Source organism: Cibotium barometz, chromosome 44 (assembly GCF_041138505.1).
Source record: "Cibotium barometz isolate CiBa-2024 chromosome 44, ASM4113850v1, whole genome shotgun sequence".
Classification (NCBI taxonomy): Eukaryota; Viridiplantae; Streptophyta; class Polypodiopsida; order Cyatheales; family Cibotiaceae; genus Cibotium; species Cibotium barometz.
The window spans coordinates 21,843,171-21,860,401 of NC_141089.1; the positions used below are offsets into that span (position 1 = coordinate 21,843,171).

Below are 17,231 nucleotides of genomic sequence, written 5' to 3' on the forward strand. Positions count from 1 at the left end.
CAGAGCATAAGTTACTTGTAAAGTTTCCTCTGACTGACGAACACAAGAACTACCAACATCTGTACTGAAAAGTTCTTGCCAACTGTTGCCATCAACTGGCAAGCTATCCACCATCTGGTCCCGGGAAGCCTGCACCTGCAGCGTATCCACACTTAAGTGGCCATTACCAGATTGCCACTCATCACAAAACTGAGGACCTGGGAGAGAGAGTGCTGAAAGTTTGTAAACTCCATTCTCCACTCCACCTTCCCAAACTACCTGGCCTATTGCCTTGTCTCGGAGAGCAACAAAATGCTCATCAAACTCCACCCGTATGCCAGTCTTGCAAACCTGATGCACTGACAACAACAGATAAAAACCAAGTGATGGAACATACAACACCTGGGAGGAATGCTTCCCCCCTCTGCCATCGGGAACTATCTCCAGCATGCCCTCACTGTGAACTGGGATAGTGGATGTATCCCCAGTAAGAATGTGACCAGAATACCTGAAAAGATCCTGTAAAGCTGAACGGGAAGGAGTCATGTGCCTGGAAGCACCACTGTCTAGAATCCACTCCCGAGTATCCGTAGCAGAGAGTCCTCCAACCTCCTCCCTGCACGAAGAAAATGAAACACCGGTGTCCATAACCTCCATGTGCACAAAAGCTGGAGTCTTCATGATTGCTGCTGAGGATTCGACACCCTTCTCGGTGCTCCGCTTGGGACACTGCCTCCAATAGTGGCCTTTCTCGCCACAATCATTGCAGGTCCTCTCGACCTTCAATTTTTCTCAGGCTGCGTCAGGCTTCTTCGTAGAAGACTTCTCCCGATGAAGCCTTCCCTTTGCCCTTGTTGTTGTTATTCCGACCGTTGGCCAGTTAAGGCCTCCGAACCTCCGCCCTGTGGAGGGTTCGTGAATCTTTCCTCCTGGTCCAAGACCATGGGCACAAGCTCCTCCCATGTGATGATGCTAAGCCTCCCACTGGTAATCAAAGAAGAGTAGAATGCTGAGTATTGAGAGGGCAAATGCGACAGCAACGTAATGGCCATATCCTCCGATGATATCTCTTTCCCAGCCTGGAGAACTTCCTGCTGAAGAACCTGTAGCTTGTTGATGTGTTCCCACATCGTCGACGACTTTGCAGGATTCATCACCCGCATCTGTACTTCCAAGGAGATCCTCTTCATGGGCGATACCCTTTTATAGAGAGAAGCCAAATGCTGCCATATACCTCTGGCCAACGTCATATGCTTGATATGATTCATTACTTGTGGTGTGCAATTGAGGAAAATGAAAGAACGAACCCTGGCATTGACACGATCCCACAACTGTGCCTGTGCCTCGCGTTCCTTCCGAATCAAGGGTAACTCCCCTTCCTCTAACTCCGGCCGTGGAACCCCAACAACAATGAAATCAGCAAGGTCGTAAGACTCCAGAACAGATTTGTTCCCATCCAATTGACACACAGTTCCCAAGATCTATCAAGAGCCTAGAGCTCTGATCCATGTCAGAATATGCAACGGAGATGAAGACAAAATCTGAGAACACGAGCAAGAACACGTGCACTGCAGAAAAATACAGCAATAGAGAAGAAGAGAGAGATGCGTGTAACTCTGCTATATATACACAAGAAAATCCCGGTGACAGAATACTACAAGTGGGGGAGCAAGGGGCCATTTTATATGGCCCCTGTGATCCAGTCGGCCAGCAGTAAGGACGGCCAACAGCAACATAGGGACACCCGACTTGCTGAACTCCATTCGGCCAGCTTCAGTGAGTCGGCTATCACACGTGCGAAGTCAGCCACAGCAGCAGAGAGAAGCAGGGAGCAGCAGAACCAATCGGCCATCACCTGGATCACTCCAAGAACCACAATACACTTCCCACACCTAGTAAAAATAGGGAAAAATATGGAGAGTGGGAAAAATGAGAAAACACCTAAATGGGGCGGGCACACCCACAATAGAGACCCTAGTGTAAATATACATACAAGAAATGACTGCTAACAAATTTGGGGACCAAATTGAGGCATGATTCTCTCCTCAAGTCTCTAACCAAGCCTTGGCCACAACATGCCTAGAAAAGGAAGGGCTAATGCAGATGTGATACAAATGCACCTTACGCGCAAAGATAGTCCATCAATCAGCAAGACCATCTTGATGTCAAACCTCTAAGATCTCCCCGTCAGGCAAATCTACAAAACAAACCATAAACCATGAAGGGGGTGCAGGCATACTCGCCACCCAACCATGGCAGCCATGAGCGAGGCTCACAATCTTGGTCGTTCCCACCAAGCCACGAGCTAGAGCGTCATGCTCTCATGAGTGCCCTGCCCTGCCATCGTCCTCATCCAGGGTCCTCTACCACCCGGGGTTGTCCCCCAAGGATGACGACCTCCTGCACGATGGTGCTCCTACTCCATGCGCTCTACACTCCTATGCTCCATCCGTCGGTGTGCGCCCAACTGGTACCCCTCCTCCCAATAAATAGGGAAGGAACACCCAAAAAGCACACACTATCAATAGCGGACCAAAAAGCACATGTCTGCCCACAACATATCACACTCTAGCTCGCCAATCTGATTGCCCCTCGCCAATTTGCCTGCCCCTAGCGTGCACATGACATACTCCCCTTCCTCAAAAGAGCTCACTCTTGAGCTCAAGAAAAAGAACTCAAAGAGAAGTTGTCACATTCGCAACACTAGAGAAACACCCTCTATTGGTCGAAACCAATAGTCTCAAGGACAATCCGACTAAGAGATCGACCTGCTCAAATAACATGACATGAGCGTCAATTCCTAGTCACAAGAGCCTAATCCAGAGCAAATGGATCATTTGGGTAACTCGAAGCTGACAATGCTACCAATACCAGAGGTAAGCAACCACTGTCCTAAAGGGTTATCCCGAAACCAAAAGTATCTTCCATTTGACTACCATGCTTTCATCTTGATGTCCTCTATAAAACTGGTCTGGAAAACTAGAAAACCCAGCACCTACTACTGAAGCCTGAACCAAGTGGAACACAACAGTAGTCTCTTCCCAAACAAGAGAAGAACCGATCTTCTAGAAAAGATCATCAATCTCTACTTCATCACCTTGGAAGCCTAACTTTCCAAATAGACCTCAAAAGGTCTATAAGGACCTTGGACATGAAAGGAACAACTGTTCCAATAGACTTGGTTAAGACACAAGCTAGCATCTATCATAACTTTCTTTATCAAAAGTAAAGTATTTATCCCTCAAAAATGTTGAGATAGCCTCGTGTTTGTAGGCGCAGAGTCCAAATGAAGTCTTAACAATCTGGAGTAGCCCCATAACATGTGATGGATCATGGCGTCCCATACCACCATGATACACCCCATACCCGTGCTACGATTACTAAAAAACACCAGTTTGTGGATCTGTCGCGATCTATCAGAAACAATAAACGCCAATGGCTGACCATGTGCCACAAACTGAAACAAGTTCTCGAAAGGAAGAACTCCAAACGAGACTAGTGATCATAACTCGGTCCAGGGATTAGACAACATCTGTGTACACAAAGAAGAACAACCTTGACCAGCGTCCCAGTCAAAGCATCTGTCTAAACCCGAAAAATCTTGGAAACCAAAACTTGCTTCCAAAAACTTATGCGCATAGCGCAAGTTCTTGAATAACCATGATTCAATAGTCTTGGTATAAGAATAGGCGAGTATACTTGGAATAGCATGAATATCTGTACACACTCATGCTATGGACATAAAACTAGAGGACCATCAAAACCTAGGCTGAAAAGATACATATTGGGTATTGTCGCATAACCGTCTTGTCATGCAATCTAACAATGAATCCCAACATGTAAACTTAAGCTAGATGCCCTCTATCAAATATCCGTGTAGTCAATGTCAATGTGTGGTCAACTATTCCTCAATCCTGCATATGCAGATAAGTGCATATAGAGATAAGTCTTGCCTATCAAAGCCCAACAATGAAAACAATGGTCATTCCAATATCTGTAGGGTATTAGGTCTATGTCTTACATAGTACAAGTCCATGACTAACTCGTGTGTGTGTGTCCATAAAGTTCTTGGACCAAAAACTCCCATGTGTACCCTAGAACAAACATGTGTACTTGCATAACACGGTACAACACTGTGCTTTTATTGTTAAACCTTATCTTGCATGTTCCTTGCATGTGAAAAACAAACACATACCTCATAACACGCTGGTCCAAAACTGAGATAGAATAAAGCACGTGCATTCGAACCTTGCAAGTACACCACAAAGTCCCATACACAACCTAGACATCTTAGAGAGAAGAATCTGAAGAGAGATCGTAGAAAAACACGTCGCCATCACTTGCTGCTGTAGGGCAGCCCACTGACGATCGTACGCCTCTGTCCGGACAACCTACATGTGGCTGTCCACAACCTTTGGCTGCGTGTGGTAGACCTCAGGTAACACGGATGGCTGTGGCATGTGCGGCTCTGCTAGGCTGCCCTGCATCTGCATGAGTGCGTGCACACGTCATGCGTGGCTGCATGGGAAACAGCCCCAAAAACTTGAGCTTCCTCACCCCAAAGGGGTGCCCATCAGCAAGGTGCAGTCCCCATGTGGGCTGCCACAAGCCCCATGGAGTCCCAACAGTCCCTGCAACCGCTGACAGCCCTGGTTACTCCAACAGCCCTTCACAAGTGCCATCGACAACCCTTCCCATGTCCGTCCCCCAGGCGACCAGGTAAGGGACCCCCACACGCGCCATCGGATTCGGGAAGGTAAGTGTTTTTTTTTTTCCAAGTTAAAAAAAAAACTGCCCGCTTCTTTTTTTTCTTTCTTTCTAATGTATGTAAATATATGAGTCCCCTTGATATTAAAAAAAACGGTCCCATGCTTTTCTTTTTTGTGAGAAACCAATGCTCAGTTTTTTTTTTTTTTACATTCTGTTTTTTCTTTTAAAAACTGCAATACGCTGTTTTTAGACTATTGCCGGCTGCTTTTCCCTCTTGCACACTGCTATCCATACACTATGGACTATTCAGAGGTTGTCGTGCAGGTCTGACGCTGCTTTTAATGCACACCAGTCCGTACATACGTACAGCTGCGCATACTGTGCTCATACGACCCCTGTACCACAAGTACAGCCTGTCCAGGCCTCTACCCAGACCCGCCACGTGTGTGGTTGCTGTATCTGTATGCACAGGTCCGTACAGTCTTGTACGGCTGCTGTGCCTGTATGCACAGGCCCGTACAGCCTTGTACGGCTGATGTACCTTTTGTGACCTCTGTACAGCCACCTGCCCCTTAGGATAGCCAGCATGGTCAAGCATGAGACTCTTCAAAAAAGGGCTCACTCAAACACCGCGATCTTTTCTCCCCTCTCACACGACTAGACATGCTTTTTCCCTACGCCAACCACAATCTCATGCAACATAGAGCAACGACTTGATAGCAAAAGCAACGATTCATAGGAAGAGAACAATGAGAAGCATACCCGGGTCTCTTGTCAGATGTGATGTATACCCACACATACCTTTTCAGCTTCTTGCATTAGGGTTGGCTCTGATACCACTGTCAAACCTCCAAGATCTCCCCGAAAGGCAAATCTACAAAACAAACCATAAACCATGAAGGGGGTGCAGGCATACTCGCCACCCAACCATGACAGCCGTGAGCGAGGCTCACAATCTTGGCCGTTTGAAACCCGCCTTCAGAAATCTGACGGGCGGTGAAGCAAACACTCACACATAAAACACTTCAACACCATTGAGGACCTAGAAAAGGAAAACAAACACGGGGAGCTAGAGTGCTCCTGCAAACAGTACACGGACACCGATTGGCCCCAAAACGCAGTGGCACCCCTTGCGGTATTTCTTTAATTGATTATAAGAGCTTTGATTACAATAAGGCTGGGAACTCAGCCGTCATAGTAGAACTCCTGAAGCCTGCATCATGGCTTCATATCCACTCGGCATCCACAAACAAGTCCAGCCATTGTTCACATCAAAAGACTCTCACACATTGAGTCCTGCATACAGAAGCTTTCTCCCATGATCAGGGCTGCCACAACCATCCATAGCCTCTCACCCTATGAACAGCATCACACCCTGACACATCCAGTGCTTCTGCATCACAACACAGACTCCCAAACTGTCTCTCAAAAGAGAACTTGCATCATAGCACAGCATACCATACAGTCGACACACCTGTACCAATCCTCTCTACCTTCCAAGGGTACTATCCATCTCTGTCATGGATTCCCTGTCCCCTGCCCAATCAGTAGCAAGGCTGTACCAAACATGTGTCCATTCTTGTACCTTCTGCCTGCATGTGACCTATCTCTTGGAGAAACCCAAATACATGTTTCCTCGAGAAACCCATGACCTGTTCCCTCATGAAACATCTGGAAACATAGAGATGCCCATAACTGTAGGTCCCTTTGTTCCTTTCTAGCAGGAAGAAAACAATCTGCTCCATGAGCACGCAGCCATGCGAGCTTGCATCACTCCCATGCCAAGAAACACTTTCAATTGACCTGTACTTGCAGCCGGCCAAGCACATAGCTGAATTTGCTACCAAACAAAAACAGCCCATAAACAGTCCTCAAACTGATCTCAAAACAGTCCCGAGCATTGCTCATGTTCATAGCCACATGCACTACCACGAAACAGTCCATAAACCCTTTCCAAAACAGTCCCGAACCAAAATAAAGAGAAGCTGAAAGTTCCATCAGTTGAACGCCATAGACATGATGTCTATGTTCATGAAAAACCAGCCCCTGTCTGCCTTTATGTCCAGAGAAACCAGCCCCTGTCCACCTTTATGTCCAGTGAAACCAGCCCCTAGCCAAATTCACTGCTATGTGCCCATCCTCTGCACCGCTTTCCCACACCTGGCGTCCACCTAGATGCTCAACTGGCTGTCTGCCAAAACTGACACTTGCGTGGCTGCCCACCTGTCTGGTTGCTGGTTGCTGGTTGCTGGCAGCCCGTTTGGTGTCCTTTCACTGACAGCAGCCCACCTGGCTGTAGCCATGCGCACAGCCCTCCAGTCAGCGTCCAGCATTAGCAGCAAACGGTGGCATCAGCAGCAACGCTGCTGCTGCTGCTGCGTGACTTTGACATGGTATCGAGCTTGGCCATCGTGGTCCTGGGGCAATCCTAACCTCTGTTTGATCGAGGTGCTCGAATTGAAGGAGGGTATTGGAGGTGGCAATGTTTGTTGGAGGTGGCAATTCTCATAGCTACTCTCGGGTTATCGCATGACTGGAAGTTGTGGTGGATTATCCCATATGCAAGAGCATAAGAAGTCGAAGAGCCACACATAGCGCGTAGTGGCACCTTGTCATAGATATCTCCTCTGGCTGGGGTTTTTTTTTTTTTGGGGGGGGGGGGGGGGGGACAATGGCTGGGAGATGGGAACCCAGCAACCGACGTTGCTCAGTGCCCTAGGGTGGGGTTTGTGCTGCTGCTGCGTGACTTTGACATGGTATTAGAGCTTGGCCTGTGTGGTCCTGGGGCAGTCCTAACCTCTGTTTGATCGAGGTGCTCGAATTGAAGGAGGGTATTGGAGGTGGCAATTCTCATAGCTACTCTCGGGTTATCGCATGGCTAGAAATTGTGGTGGATTATCCCATATGCAAGAGCATGGGAAGTCGAGCCATATATAGGGTGTCGAGACACCTTGACATAGATATCTCCTCCGGCCGGGTTTTTGGGGGGGAGCAATGGCTAGGAGATGGGAGCCCAGCCATCGACATTGATTGGTGTCCTAGGGTGTTGTGCGTGCTGTGCTGTTGCTGCATGACTTTGACACTATTTGCCTACGAAGATCTTGTAATAACTCTTGGGAAGGAGTCATGTGCCTGGAAGCACCACTGTCTAGAATCCACTCCCGAGTATCCCTAGCGGTGAGCAACCGCCTCCCTGCTCCAAGAAGATGAAACTCCGGTGTCCATAATCTCCAAGTGCACAAAAGCTAGAGTCTTCAGAGTTACAACTAAAAAATCTGCACCTTTCTCGGTACTCCGCTGAGGACATTTCCTCCAATAGTGGCCTTTCTTGCTACAATGGTTCCAGGTCCACTCTGCCTTCAAGGCATCACAATCCGAGTCGGGCTCCTGCTCAGAAGACTTTGCCCGTGAAGACTTCCCTTTGCCCCTGTTGCGGCCGCTAGCCAGTCAAGGCCTCAGAACCTCTGCCCTGTAGAGGGTTCGTAAACCGCTCTTCCTGGTCCAAGACCATGGGAGCTCCTCCCATGTGATGGTGCTGACCCTCCCACTAGTGATCAAAGAGGAATAGAAAGCTGAATATTGTGATGTCACATGAGACAACAAAGTGATGGCCATATCCTCTGAAGATATCTCCTTCCCAGCCTGAAGAACCTCCTCCTGAAGAGCCTGGAGTTTGTTGATGTGCTCCCACATCGTCGAAGACTTTGCAGGATTCATCACTCGCATCTGCACTTCCAAGGAAATCCGCTTCACGATTGATACCCTATTATACAAAGAAGCCAAGTGCTACCAAATCCCTCGAGCCAACGTCATGTGTTTGATATGATTAATCACCTGGTGTGTGCAATTAAGGAAGATGAAAGAACGCACATGGGCATTGACAGTGGACACGATCCCATAACTATGCCTGGGCCTCCAGTTCTTTCCTAGTAGAAGGTAAAAGCTCCCCGTCCTCCAACTCTGGCCGTGGAACACCAACCACAATGAAATCAGCCCAGTCATAAGACTCCAAGACAGACTCCATTATTACCTTCCAGATGCCATAGTTGGTCCCGTCCAACTGTCGATCCACTAGGAATGTGGGGAGAGTGGGGATCTTCACATGCTTCTCAGCCATCTCAAGCAAATCTGCCATCTCAAGGGTTCACAAGGTCTTGTGAAGGGACGGTGGGTGGGAAAAAAAATGAAGAGGAGGCTGCAAACACTATGCAAGGTGGTTGCCCAACAGTGATGGCTGCCTTCTACCCGTTCTCCAAGTCTTGAACAGCCCAAGATTCTCCAATCAGCACCAAAAAACAGCAAACCCTCAAGCTCTCACTGTCTCCAAGCTTCAAACCACTTGGGGCTCTGATACCATGTCGGAATGCATAGCAGAAAATGAGCCAATTGCTGTGAGAAGCAAAACACAAAAGTGTAGAGAGAGAGAAGCTGCATAAACTCTGTTATGTACACAAGATCCGGTACAATATAGAAGTGGGGGGCAAGGGTGGTATTTATACCACCCTATGGTGCTGGTCGGCTAGCCCAAAAACAGCCGACAACAGCAAATATGTCCACGACTAGGTAAAAGACCAGTCAGCTAGCATATATGCAGTCGGCCAAGACAGAAATGAAGTTGGCCAGTACAGAGGTGAAGTCGGCCAATACATAGGCAGTCGGCCTACAACAATAGTCCCCACGACCAAGAAAAATAAGGAAAACAACACGAAAAAATATGGAAAAATGGAGAGAACTCCTGGGCGGGCACACCCACAACAAAGGCCCTCACTGAGTGATATGGTATAGACAGGAGATGATTGCTAACACTTGAAACACGTTGGTACGTGACAACCACACCACATAAGTCCACCTCCAACCTTGGGTAGCCCAAGAGAAAGGATGACTAACCTTGACACTGTGAGGGCAAAAGGACCAAATGTATGAGAGATCAAAGCAAAACCACACAGCATGAAATATGTGAGTGAATATATATATATAAGGGTGAGTGCAAATATGTACAAGAGCCCTCAGGTGTGAGGTGACTTTGAGTAGAGAGACTAGTGTAGAAGCAGAAATGATGTGGGCTGAAGCGCGGTCGATGACGAAGGCTTAGTGGCAACGGAAGATGAGGTGATGCAGGCTCTGATGACTAGTGTGTTGTTGTCCCTGAGGTGGTAGATGAAGCACAGAGAGGGTTGTAATCCCGAGTGGTGGTCATTCCCTGTGTGGTCCAGACCAGAGTTTGGAGAATCAACTTCTGGTGAGAGAAATTGGTCCTCTGGGAGTACGGGTAGACAATCCATGTTGTGTGCTCTCGAGGTCTTCAATCCCTTTGCTCACAATAGCTCTGATACCATGTGAGGGCAAATTTGCAAAAGGACAAAAGGACTAGATGTACGAGAGATCAGAGCAAAACCACACAGCATGAAATATGTGAGGGAATATATATATAAGGGTGAGTGCAAATATGTACAAGAGCCCTTAGGCGTGAGGTGACTCTGAGTAGAGAGACCAATGTAGAAGCAGAGATGACGTCGGAGCTGAAGCACGGTCGATGACGAAGGCTCATGTCGATGTGAGGCAAAGCACTCCGAGTGGTGGTCGGTGTCGAAGGCTTGCGCCAGTGGATGCAAAGGCACTCCGAGGTGGTAGTGGCAGCAGAAGATGAGGTGATGCAGGCTCTGATGACAAGGGTGCTACTGTACCTGAGGTGGTAGATGAAGAGCAGAGAGGGCTGCCGTCCCAAGTGGTGGTGTGGAGCAAGCTTTGATGACAAGGGTGCTGCAGGACCTGAAGGGTGCAGGCTCTGATGACAAGGGTGCTGCGTACCTGAGGTGGTAGATGAAGAGCAGAGAGGGCTGCTGTCCCAAGTGGTGGTGTGGAGCAAGCTCTGATGACAAGGGTGCTGCAAGACCTGAAGGGTGCGGCTCTGATGACAAGGGTGCTGCATACCTGAGGGGTGGAGCAGAGAGGGCTGCCGTCCCGAGTAGTGCAAGCTCTGGTGACACGGGTGCAGCATACCTAATGTGATGTCAATGGTGAAGCTTAGCAGAAAGTGGGCTGCCATCCCGATGGTATGATGTAGCAGAGAGTGGGCTGCTGTCCCGATGGTGAGAGCTGAGGCAAAAACGCTGATATGCTCTATGTATAGCAGAGGGGGCTGCTGTCCCATGGGCTGTGGTAAAACACAGATGATATGCTGATGTAAGGGATGATGTGCGCCCTGATGTAAGGCTGTAGATAAACGCTGATGTCAGCCCAGATGTAAGCGCTGATGTAAGGCTGAAGATAAACTCTGATGTCAGCCCAGATGTAAGCGTTGATGACAGGCTGAAAATGCCTATGTAAGCCTGATGTGAAATGCTGAGGTCAACCTGATGTAGGCGGCCTGTACCAGCAGATGTAAAATGCAGATGATAGCAGAGAGGGCTGCTGTCCCGGGTAGTGGCCAGATGGTACCGGATATGACAATGAAGTGGTACACCAATGATGAAAGATAGGCAAGGCTATATATACTGAGGGGGGGGGGGGGTGCTGGTCAGTCAGCCTAAAAGGTGTTTTCTCACAGGCACTACTTGTAGAGGACGGAAGTCAAATTATGGCTTAGCGTTCACTCACACGCTGAAAACGACCATCTACATCCATAATGCTCACCTAAGCCCATGATCCTGCAACAATCATGCGTGTAATGACCAATCAAAGGGGTTGCCCAGCTCAACACCCAACCATGGCTCCATCCAAAGCACCCCCGATCTTGAGGCTTGGCATATACTGACCATTCAAACATTGGCGTTCCATATGACTGGAGCCCAATATCTAGGTGCCTGGCTAGAGCTTGATCAAGCCCAATCTGGATCCTAATCCTTGCGAATCCTCCCAGCTGGAGAACATCAATTGTCAGCAATCCACTCACTTATATAGGCTTGAAGTCAATAACAAACGCAACACCTAACAAAAGCACTCATACGTCAATTTACAGAGAACCCAATAATTATAAGCCTAGCCTCATATATCAATTTACAGTGAACCCAATAATTATAAGCCTAGCCTCATTAGTAGTCTAGTTACGACCTTTATAACATAGCAATTCTTTAAAATTAGCAAAACACAAAATCGTACAACGATCATTCAAAGGCTTTGTTGTGTCAGAAAGATGGACTTGTTGCTTTGTTTTGTTTTGTTTTGTTTTGTTTTGTTTTTCCTTTTTTTCTTTTTTCTTTTCTTTTTTTCTTGGGGGAGGGGGGGTTGTGACATCCGGCTATGAAAAGGCAAAAGCTTGGGCAGAGAGCCGAGCAGCACTGTGCTATACATGACTCCAAATGGAACCTAGATTCTAGACGCATCATGGATAAAGCTAAAGAACGCATGGCATGGAATGGATGTATCGTCTTAAACTAAAGATCAGAACAACGTTACATTGAGGCATTGGCATACCTGGGGTGGAGAGTCCCCTGACTCCGGTTTAACACCAGTTACAGAACATCCTGAGGGGTTCGCGCTTGGGGGGGGGGGGGGGTGTGACATATGACTGTGAAAAGGCAAAGGCTTGCGCAAAGATCTGAGGAACACTGAGCCATACACATGACTTGGGATGGACTCTAGATGCATCATGGATAAAGCTAAAATGCACTGCATGGAATGGATGTATTGTCTTTAAAAAGTTAAAGATCAGAACGACAACATTACATTGAGGCATGGGCATACCTGGAGTGGAGAGTCCCCTGACTCAGGTTTAACGCCAGTTACAGAACACCCCATAATCAATCCATGCCTTCTCACCCCTCTGTACCATTTTGGACCAATGCGTTTGATTTTCACATCCACAAAACCAGCTTTGGTGAACCATTGAATATACTCCTCCTCAGTCGGAAAAAGCATCCAAACATCTGCAAAAAATCTTGATAGCCAAAAAGTGGGATGCACGGGCCCGATGAGGCATGCCTTTCCACCCTTCTTCAACACTCTGTATGCTTCTTTGATGCCTCTTTGAGGATCTGGCCAGTACTCAATACTGTAATACAAAGCAAGGAAAAATACAAGAGCCTTTATCTGCACGTAACCGCCAAATGGTGCAATAAAAATCAAGAAAAATATAAGAGCCTTTATCTGCACATGACCACCGCATGGTGTAATAAAAAGCCCCCAAAAAAAAACAACCCTTTCTTTGCAGGTGACCTCTGCGTAATGGAATACAACACATCCTCTCTCTCTCTCTCTCTCTCTCTCTCTCTCTCTCTCTCTTCGTGAAATGGTGTTTTATATTATATGTAAAAATGTACATCAGCCACATGGCTCACACAAAACCTATGGCTCCAAAAAAACCCCCACAAAAGATCCTCTAAAGGATCATGACCATGCAAACCTGTACACTAATAAGAAAGCCTCCTAGCCAAATAAGCATCCCAGATAAAAGCATCAAAGATGAGCCAGCCGAGCCGCCGTAGACCATAACGAAATAACATCTGCATCCAGTAGCTGAGCTGAGAGAAGAGAAGAAAACTGCCAAAGCAGCAAACCGCGGATACGTAGAATGTGCCCATGTATTCCAGACAAGGAATCAAAGATGAACCCATTCCGTGTAGTCCAAATATGCCAAAGTCCTGTCCATCTAAGGAAATGGAATATCACAAGGTGACTGTCCGAAGTAATGACTTGAGGACAAATCCCAAATATCCACTGATGAGCTGAAACAGTAGACCTCTCTATTGCCTCCCAAACGCGAGAGACAAAAGACCAAATCTGACGGGCCACTAGACAACTCATGAACAGATGCATAACTGTTTCAGTGCATGTCGTGCAGAAGAAGCAAGAGGCCAATGTAATTTTACGACAGCTGAGCTGATCCCGTGTAGGTAACCCTCCCACCAACATCCTCCAAATGAAAACCTTACCTTGGTAAAGGAGTTTAGACTGCCAACCACGCATAAGAGTTTTCTGCCACCATGATTTAGACTTGTGCAATCCCCACACCTTATTGGCCTTGGCTGAAACCCAATCTTTCTCTGATACAAGCTTATGATAGACCTGGTTAGCTGAAAGTGATATCAAGTCACCAGATTTACATAGGCTGATCTGCAGATGGCCGAGGCAATGGAGTAAAAGGCTCAACTGCATGCATGATGTCAACCCATAGTGGCTGAAATGTCCGAGGAACCCTAAAGTGCTGCCGAATACGACGAAACGAATATGGCCTGTCACGACCAGGTAACACAGCATCTCGGATTCTAACCAAGCCTAACCTAACCATGCGATTGAGTCGTATGCGTGAAGCATCTCTGTCTGGCCAAACAATGACACGCGACTCCACAAATGTTTCGAACTGCAAAGAGTTCAAAAGTAGTCTTTCATGACCAGGATCCCACCGAGCCAATAGTAGAACTTCATGCCAAGAAAGGAGAATATGCGATAAAATGTGAGATGAGCGAATACGGACAGGATGAGCCGCATTCACAATGTCCCATCGTGAAGCCTGCACACGTGTCCGTCCATGTGACAATCCCTCCAACTCAATCAAGTCACGAGCCATGAATACCCAAGGCTGCTCCTGCAAACACATATCCTGAAAAAGCGCCCACCTACGCGCCACCATATGCAAGCGGACATCCAGTAAAGCAGCCCCACCCATTCTTTTGGGCGTCGTAATGTGATTCCAAGCTATCCATGTTTGACCCATAATATTTCCTTGCCTCTTCCTCAGCATAAACCGAATGGGAGCAACCAAACAGAGAAGAGATTTGTGCGTCCAAGGTAGCAAAGGCAAAAAATAGGAAATCATGCTAAGCATAATAACCTGAGCTACCTTAACCCTCACGTGCATAGGCCACCCTTGAGCTTTCCAATACACAAATTTATCCGAGATCCGAGCAGAAATCCAAGCAAGAAACGCTTGGGGGTCCACATCCACACCCACCGGATACCCAAGATAACGAACAATGTCTCTTGTATGCACCACACGGCCTTGCCACCCTAATGCCTCAAGATCAAATTCCGTGCATACAATGAGGGCTGATTTTGTTGAATTTATTTTCAGCCCAGAAGCCAATGCAAAATTATTCCAAGCTTCCATTGCTCGATCTATATTGGCTTTTTCGGCCCTGAGAAACATAAAAGTGTCATCCGCAAGGGCTTGAGCAACCAATTGCTTGCCATGAGGGAGATGCAAACCAACCACTTCACCATGCGATGCCATAGCCTCTAGGCGAGATAACATAGGATGAGTGGCAATTGCAAAGAAAAGAGGGCTAAGAGGACAGCCCTGCCGGAGAGAACGGGTGAGAGAAATACCATCCGAAAGTCCTCCATTGAGCATAATCCGCGTGATAGAGCCACAGCCAAGTAAATGCACCAAATTAGCCATTTTGGGACCAAAGCCCATGGCTGTCATTAACTGAGAAAGGAAAGACCAGCTGACATGATCAAAAGCTTTTTCAAGATCTAGCTGCACCAGCACAATCTCTTGCTTCTTTGCCTTGGCATAATCCACTCCAACTTGAACATTAAGAATATTATGCAGAATATTCCTGCCATGCACAAATCCATATTGATATGGATGAATAAGAGTAGGAAGCACCTTCTACAAGCGATTGGCAAAAATCTTTGTAAAGATTTTATACATAATACCCATAAGTGAGATCAGGCGCCATTGAGCCAAAGAAGTAGGCGAAGGGACTTTGGGCAACAAACGAAGTATGCCCAACTTCCAATCGGCAGGCATATATCCCTCATCCCAAACCCTTTGACAAATAAGCGTCAAAGGCTCTGCAAGCTGATCAGCATATTTTCGGAAAAACTCATTTGTCAAACCATCCCAACCAGGGCTCTTTCCCATGGGAAGTTTGGAGAGAACAGCTTCCACTTCCCCTTGAGTAACAGGAGCATCAAGCTGAACCGCCACATCAGGGTCAACTTGATATCGTACTTCAGCAAGCAAACAATGACTCCCTCGCAGCCAGGACAGCCGGCGAGACATCCTCTCGAGGAGCAAGCAAATCTTCATAAAACCTGATGCGATGCTGAATAACCTCAGAAGGTTGAGTAACAAGGTTGCCTTGGGCATCCATCAGCCTAACAATATTCTCACGCATATGTTTTTGATGCAGCTTGTCATAGAAGCGATGAAATTGACAGTTAGCATCCCGCAAAGCATCAAGACGTGCAAGTAGTTTAAAGCGAACATATTGTGCTTCCTGCACCCTAGATAGCTCCTTTTTCAGCCATTCTATGGCATCCACAACTTTAGCATCCATAGAGTCAGTAAACATGAACGCCTGCAAGCCCTTTAAAAGCGACTCAAGAAGAGCCACATGCTGTTTTTATAGAGGCATTAGCAAGACCATAATGCCACGCTAATTTCCGAGTGTTGGTAAGGAACACTGGCCAAGCATGATAATCAGCCATGGACACTCTTGTGGAGAAATGTCGTATCAACTGACGCATATAAACATCAAAAACTTCATGCTCCAAAAAAGTGTGATTTAAGCGCAAAGGCAAGCGTCCCAACAAGCCTTTATATGCATCCACAGGATGATAGACCATTTCAAACACAAGCGGCCAATGATCCGAGAAAACCTGTTTGCTGATCAACCATCATAGTAAGAACCTCTGGCAAAAAGAGATCTTGATGTAAAATATACATCCTATCCAATCTAGCATAAGTGCCCCGAAACTGTTGTGAGGCATAAGTGTAACCCCTTTCATCTGGATGCAACCAAGACCACATGTCTTGTTTTAGCGACCTTGCTGCAAAAGCTTCCCATGCCATTCTCTCCGGGCCATCCATTACAGAATGAGGCGACGTGGCTTGCTCCCTGGAGACACACATATTAAAGTCTCCCATCACAAAGCCAAGATGAGAGATTGAAAGAGCACACAAGTCATTCCACAGCAAACGGCGTGCACAAGCATTATTTGGAGCATACACCCCTAACAACCATAAAGGCGTATCATCCCAAACAATCTGTATCACTAGAAATCTTCCATGAACATCTTGAATCACAAGAGAAGGCTGAAACTGCGAACGAACAGCAAACATAACACTTGACTGCGAAGCAGAATGTCCGCTGTAGAAAACATGAAACCCCTTATATACATAGGCTTTGCCAGCCAACTTATGCTGCTTATGTTCAACTGCACACAAAACATCCCAACCATGACAAAAAGTTGTACGCCAAAGCCTGAACTGCTTTTGGCGCGAAGAAATACCCTTTACATTCCATTGTACAATTTTCATAAGCCTTCCCAGAAAAGGAATCAACAAGGCCGTGTACTAGGCCCAGGACAATCTGCCAAATCACGAACCTTTTGAAGCATTGCATTTTTAGACATGGTATTTGTGATCTCAGACTGCCCTTGGAGTTCCCGAGCACGTGCCAAAGGGTAATGACCATCCCATGGCGAGATGAACTCACCCTTCGAACCAAACACAAGAGGCAATTGTTGTTGTGCTTCTTTTGCTTCTTTTGTTAGGCGACTTCTAACAGGATAGCGTTCTACTCTATCCACCCCAAGAGCCCCTGTACCTTGAGAAAGTTGGCCTCCCGCCTCTCAATCCTGGTCTGTTGCTG

At 47.1% G+C, this 17,231-nt stretch overlaps 1 protein-coding gene across 1 annotated transcript in view; it reads right to left on the reverse strand.

The window, feature by feature from the left end:
- The window catches only part of LOC147613082 (2-methyl-6-phytyl-1,4-hydroquinone methyltransferase 1, chloroplastic-like), a 46,135-nt gene that overhangs the window by 25,766 nt on the left and 3,138 nt on the right, over positions 1–17,231 (reverse strand). Inside the window, exon 2 of the mRNA XM_086782380.1 lies at positions 12,373–12,679. Within this exon, the coding sequence (XP_086638506.1) occupies positions 12,373–12,679 (307 nt within the window). The remainder of the gene's footprint in view (positions 1–12,372; positions 12,680–17,231) is intronic.